The sequence below is a fragment of the Notolepis coatsorum genome, assembly GCF_963971535.1.
Source record: "Notolepis coatsorum genome assembly, chromosome: 11".
Lineage (NCBI taxonomy): Eukaryota > Metazoa > Chordata > Actinopteri > Aulopiformes > Paralepididae > Notolepis > Notolepis coatsorum.
Window position 1 is genome coordinate 39,007,525 of NC_140175.1, and position 6,591 is coordinate 39,014,115.

General features: G+C 42.2%; 1 protein-coding gene across 1 annotated transcript in view; it reads right to left on the minus strand.

Annotated features, from left to right (window-relative positions):
* Positions 1–2,976: 2,976 nt before the first annotated feature.
* The window catches only part of tbx5a (T-box transcription factor 5a), a gene marked incomplete at both ends in the record, with an annotated part of 24,110 nt that continues 20,495 nt past the window's right edge, over positions 2,977–6,591 (minus strand). Inside the window, 2 exons of the mRNA XM_084324318.1 lie at positions 2,977–3,569; positions 3,810–4,042. Coding sequence (XP_084180444.1) covers positions 2,977–3,569; positions 3,810–4,042 — 826 coding nt within the window. The remainder of the gene's footprint in view (positions 3,570–3,809; positions 4,043–6,591) is intronic.

The following is a 6,591-nucleotide window of genomic DNA, read 5'->3' on the forward strand; positions in this document are numbered from 1 at the left end:
CACCAGTGAAGGGAGGCGCCCACTTGATAACCCTGGTGATCTGCCGTCTCCCGCTGCCTATCTATCTACACGTTGGGCTGTGGTGGCCATTAGGGGCCATGTGGTAGGGTTGGTAGCATCTGCGTCGCCAATACCTGGAGCTCGCACAACGTGGAGCGGGTCTATTGAAGTTGGCAATGCTGTTTGGGGGCCGTTACGGGCCATGTAATACATTTGTAGTGCGTACTTCCATAGTATAAATATTTATAGGCATGTTAGAATTTCTTTTGGCAATGGAGTTGGGTTTCTTCATTGAGAGCTTATCCTTGTTATCAGGGCACACGTATATGTGTTTTATTATCAATTACTTTTGTTTTATGTAAACAAAATACTATAAATCTGTAGGTTAAGGTTATTACTCCCCATGTCTGTTTGTGGCCATTTGTCTTCAAATATTAGATTTTTGAATCCTTGGTCAGTTAAACAGCAACATAAATAAATAAATAAATTGCTATTAAAATATCATTAAAATGTCAATTGCTTTAACAACATCATCATAAAAGCTGGAAATAAAAATAATTAGAAATGTAATCAAAATAGACGGAATGCTTGTTTAGATTTATTGCAAGTATTCTGTAGTCTATGTACATGTGTTTATTTACAAAGTAATCCATGTCATTCAATCTTTTTTATATACTTGTTTGACAACTGTAGCCTATAATAATATCCTGATATCTAAATAGCTATGATTAAAAAAAAGAAAGAAAAAAAGGGAGCCTAAAGATGATGACAACAATAACAAAAATGACATACAAAACAGGAACAGGACAAACTAACACATGTTTTTATCTTTGATACTACAGGAGCAGGTTGATTTACAATACTGAAAAAAAAGTATAATAAATACTATTGACAAATATCTTTCTATCAACTACAAGCATTTAAAGAATTAGTCTTTGTCCATATATGAAACCTACCTATAACATACAACATGGATTCATATGACAAAATTGGCCTTTGACTCTATATGCTCTGTATTGAGTCATTATGTGTACATTCTATGCAGTGTGAGCCCATCCCCTTCAACATGTACTATACTGTTAATGTACCATCATTTAGATTCAGTTTGACTGTCAGAGAAGTGCCATTTGTCTGAAGATAAATGAAAAAAAAAACATAGATAATAGAAATTCACCAAAGTGCCTTGATAAAGACACGTGATCTTCATGTTTTGCATTTGATTGTTAATGAGGCAGTGTCCAAATTAACTAATAATGTTAATTGTTGGTAGTGTTTTATCGTATTCCACAAAGGACACATTACAGAGTTTGGCTCCACATGTCAAAATACTTCACCTTTGAGGGAGTTAAACCCAGCATCCCACGCTAATCTTTATATGTAGAGTGAGGAGAAATGCATGTGAATTATTTCCCGCTCTATAGAAAATGCTTCTGTGTCCAAACACATGTTTAATCACCAATGTCCTCTACGGGACAAACACCGTCTAGCAAGTGACTCTAGAATTAAAAGTAGAACATTTACCGATCTCAAATTGACAGTTGTGATTGGAGAATCAAGAAAAGAGGGCAGGGTTTGAGATATGTCAATTGTTACACAGATATGGTATGTAGTCATGAGTCATTATAATGGAGTAATTACATGTTTTACTTGATAGATATCTAATAGTGTTCAACTGACTTCACTTTCATCAAAGCAGGCAGTCAGTGTGTATTGATATTGGCTCATTTCTTTACCCTCACAAAACCTTTGCAAAGTAAATGTTTAAGATTGTCTTTGCATTGCTTCAATAAGCCCCCCCCTCCCTCCCCCGCATATCATGGCAAACATAAACTTCACTCTGGAAAAGTAATTTATATAGCTTGAAGTTTGAATGACACTTCTATATAAGTAGCTAGATTCTGAGGGGAAAGCCAGTTGTTTTTTTGGGCACCAAATATGAACCAATCAACAAAGGGTGGGAGTATCATACAACTTCAGCATATGGTTGTATTGTTAAAGTTGTATTCTGTCTTATCCTTGTGTGTGTGGCGTTCCTGACACATGCTTATTCATACTCCTGGAAAGAAAACATGTGATACCAACTTTCAATGCCCTGTTTTTCTTTTACTCACTATAGCACCAAATCAATGATTAGTGACCAAATTACCTGTGAGCATTCTTATTTTAATTAATGATCAGTGATAGGATGAAGCCAAAGTACGCTGGTGACAACAGAGTTGACCATTTCTTCAGACTTATGTTCCCATTATTTTTTCCTTTCTTTCTTTCTTTCTTTCTTTCTTTCTTTCTTTCTTTCTTTCTTTCTTTCTTTCTTTCTTTCTTTCTTTCTTTCTTTCTTTCTTTTTTAACAGTATAGCATTTCGCTACAAGGCAAGTTGTTCGCTACAAAAGCCAAAAACAAAATGAAAACCCCAGCTGCATTTAATAATGTGACCAAAGACTAAATGCCTATGGTTTTTTTGTTTTATACAATTATCTAAGACATGTACAAATCTACAAAATAAAAGAGCTTTGTATTTGCTGAAGAGAAAAGGATGAAATCAGAGTCGGTCATCAAAATGGAACAGTTTGATGACAGGCACTCCCTCTGGTGAAGTGACAGCAGCACCTCTGCCCTCATGGTAGGTCTGTTGTGTAGGCATGTCCGTCAGGACAGTTCTCTCAACACTTCAATCGTCTCTGTGTATGCTCCCCTGCAACTTAACTGTTCTCATGCTCAGGCTATTTGCCCAAATAAGCGCAGACGTACAGTCAGCTGAAAAGATGCTTGCGCTTCTGCTCAGTACAAAATCCAATGAAAATCCAAGCCTCCAATGTCTCAACCGCTAATCTCAAAAGAATCAACACTGCCAAACAGCTTCCCCAAAATATAAATATAGATTCATCTAAACCCCTGCCTGATTTTGGTCCTTTTTTTTTCTCCTTTTCATCCTTTCTTCAAGCTCTCTGTTGGCCGCCTCTGTGACGGATGCTCCTCTAGCTGCTCTCGTTCCACTCGGGCAGGATGCTGACACTGTGCACGGCGTGGTACTGGTGCGGGGACAGCGTGCGCGGGATGCCGTGAGAGTAGAGGTACTCGTTCCCCTGCAGGCCGGCCGCGGGCGACTGGAGCCCGGCCCCGGGACTGCACTGGCGGCCCAGAGTCTGGTGGCTCATGGAGCCCTGGTACATGGCGGCGTGGTGGGCGTCGCCCAGCTGCGGGGAGGCGTGGCCCGCCACCCCGCCGAGTCTGGACACCAGGGACCCCGAGGTGAAGTGGGCGGAGAAGTGCTGGTACGGCAGCCGCTCCATCGGCTGCATGGTGGTGACGGAGCAACTCCCGTAAGGCGAGACGCCGGCCCAGGTGTTGCAGCTGATGTCTTCCAGGCTGGGCACGGCCTCTGCCCCCTGGGAGGTGCTGGCGTACATACACGCCTGCCGCTGGCTCGCCTCGCTCCGGTACGGCCCGCCGGCCAGGCCCAGGCCCTGGGGGTAACTGACCGGACGGTAGTAATGGTCGTCCTCGCTGGACGAACTCTCCAGGTAGGATTTCTTATAGCTGTGCTCACCCGAGTGACAGTCGTCCTCCACTGCAGATAAAGACACAGGGTCGAGCAACAGGGTCACTTTCTATTATACATTTTCTCTCTGTTATCTCCCGATTCCCTTCAGCAGTCATTCCTACTTCAGGTACAGGTCGAAACAAAATGTTGCATTTTGGAATCATGCAACATGGTCTTATTTTTTTACGTTTTCTTTAAAAGAAAATTCTTCTTTTTTTTTTACACATTTTAATAAAAACACACTGCAATAAAGAAAATGTGTCCCACCTTTCCTCTTGATGCAGTGGTAGTCCTGGCTGTGCTCGTGGGGCAGGGGGTAGGAACCCGACTGGGGCAGCAAGTCCTGTGAGGTGCTGGTGACCCCATTCTCACACTGGGAGTACTGTGGGGCCAGGCTGCTGGGCGTGTTCAGGCCCTGGACCTCCCCGCTGAACGGGCTCTGACTGGTGCCCACCCTCTGCCTCACCGTGCTGCGAGGGACCACCGGGTACTCCTTGGTGCTGGAAACACACACACACACACACACACACGCACACGCACACACACACACACACACACACACACACGCACACACACACACACGCACACACACACACACACACACAATAAATTATAAATACATGATGAATATTATGATTGAAATATTCCAGAAATATTCCAGACATATTCCAGAGGCTCAACATGGTTTGAATGAATTTACGGATACACACACGAAGACACATACGCACACATATTATGTACACACAAATGCTGGGCGCTATGCCCAAAGTATCGTTTAAATGTATTCTGTAGATATATTCACAGCATATTTTTATTTGACGGTATAGGCTTACATTGTGATATGACATATTTTTACGTTTTACGTCGTAATACATTTGTCATGGTGCCGTTTCATTCAAAATGGTCTCTTTCTCTAATCTCTTTCACTATTTCAATATCGCTGCAAGGAACAATCTTTTGATGAACTCTACCTCCCAGCCCTATCACACACACACACACACACACACACACACACACACACACACACACACACACACACACACACACACACACACGCACACACACACACAGAGTTCATTAGTATGTTTTGTACAACTGGCTTCCTCACAAACACCACTACATTTATCACTGCATTTACTGACGCATAAAATACCCACAATCATTAGCGCTTTGTGTTGCTTCACTATTACTGCACTTAGTAGTAATTAGGGGGGGGGGGGGGGGGGCGACTCATCGACGCAATAGGTGTCATAGATTACGTAAATACCTCGATTTGCTCTGCGTGTTGCAATGACAGTGTAAAGATGGCTGCGTGCGGTCAGAGCAGGTAAACAATGATGGCCATCATCATCATGAAGTGCCTTCACGACATAATTCATGCTTATAATGACATGATGTGTATAGTCTACTGTCTGTCTGTTTGTCTGTATGTTGTTGTTGTTGTTGTGTTGTCCCTGTGCACTGCACATGGTTTGTCTTATAGTCACTGTATTATGTGTCTCTCACAAGGGCGTAGCAAGACATTTTTGAGCGTCTTTGAGCACCTGGAAAAGCGCTATATAAAATAGATGTATTATTATTATTATTATTATTATTTTGGGCCTGTGTACATGATCTATCTCTGGGCCCCCCTCCCTGACTCATACACCTCCAGACAATCTAACAAATGTATTGATTTAATAATTATACAGACACAAACTTGAACTTGAAACATCCATGGTGGAAATAAGGGCAGCACTGATATTTCCACACCTTCAAACATTGCCCTATGTTTACAATCTGTCAATATTTTTTTTTATTTTACCTTTATTTAACAAGGCAAATCAATTAAGAACCATTTTTTTTTTTTTTTTTTACTTGGTTTTTTTGCGTTTATCGCTTTTTCTGGTCAAGCATGACTGACAGAAACAGGTTGAATGGGATATAGATCAGGGGAAGACACTCTGAGAAAATACGGCGAGTCCGGGAGTCGAACTTGTGTACCCCAGATCCGTGACGCGCACGGTTGCCCCCGACGCCAAAATAGCGCCGAGATACGCGGTGAGCTACTGGAGCTCCCAAGAACCAATTCTTATTTACAATGATGGCCTGGCAACAGGAAAAGGACAGTCGTCACCCCCCCCCCCCCACCTCTATGCCCCTGGTCTGTTATAAAGTCGAAGTTATTGATATTTCCCAATATCAACAATACATGTCTCAACAGGCTTCACATGCCCACAGTGGAACAACACCTCCTGACCTTAAACCTAAATGAAGATAAGGAGAAACTCCCACAAATACCTTAATAGGACAAAAAGGGAAGAAACCTCAGAATGGAAATTAGATCCCCTCAAATTAGATCCCCCAACCAGGATGGTCACTGGTCAGACATGCAGTGTTAAGGTGGGCAACTGATAATTGGTAGTGATCACTTGTGTGAATTATTGGTAAAGTAATGCATGGGAAAGTCACAATAATCATAACAGTTACCAGTGACCACCAACACAAATGTCCATGGTTCGTTCTCTGTATTTGACGAATGAGGTTTTCTGATTCTGATTATTCTTGATGCTGAGGATGCATGGTACTCGAGGTATCAGTGACTATAGCTGCGTTACTGATTAATAATACACCATTTCATTGATCACAAACCACATTAACCATCAGTAGGTCACACCCACTTAGGGGGTTCCCTTTCTGGTGGAAATACCAGCCTGTATTTTAACTCCTATTAATCTATCCAGTAGATCACTTTGCTACTTCTATCCTTTGATTCCTGGAATTGCTCCTTTTTGATACATTGACCTGGTTTTGCAATAAGCTCTCCCCTCAGAGTTGTAACCAAGAGCAGACGTGCTTAGCTTATTGTACTTGGCCAGATCGGACAGTGGCATGTAAGAATGATAACGTGGTTTGGAACCCAGCCAGGACAATTCATTTGCAAATGTCTCTGTGTGACACGCGTTCCACTCAAGAGGCAGTATTATCCTGTGGCCTGCACCCACTTCATCTAACTTAGCATCTGACGGGAGACCATCAGGTTTGAGATTTATTGGGACTACATTGTGGG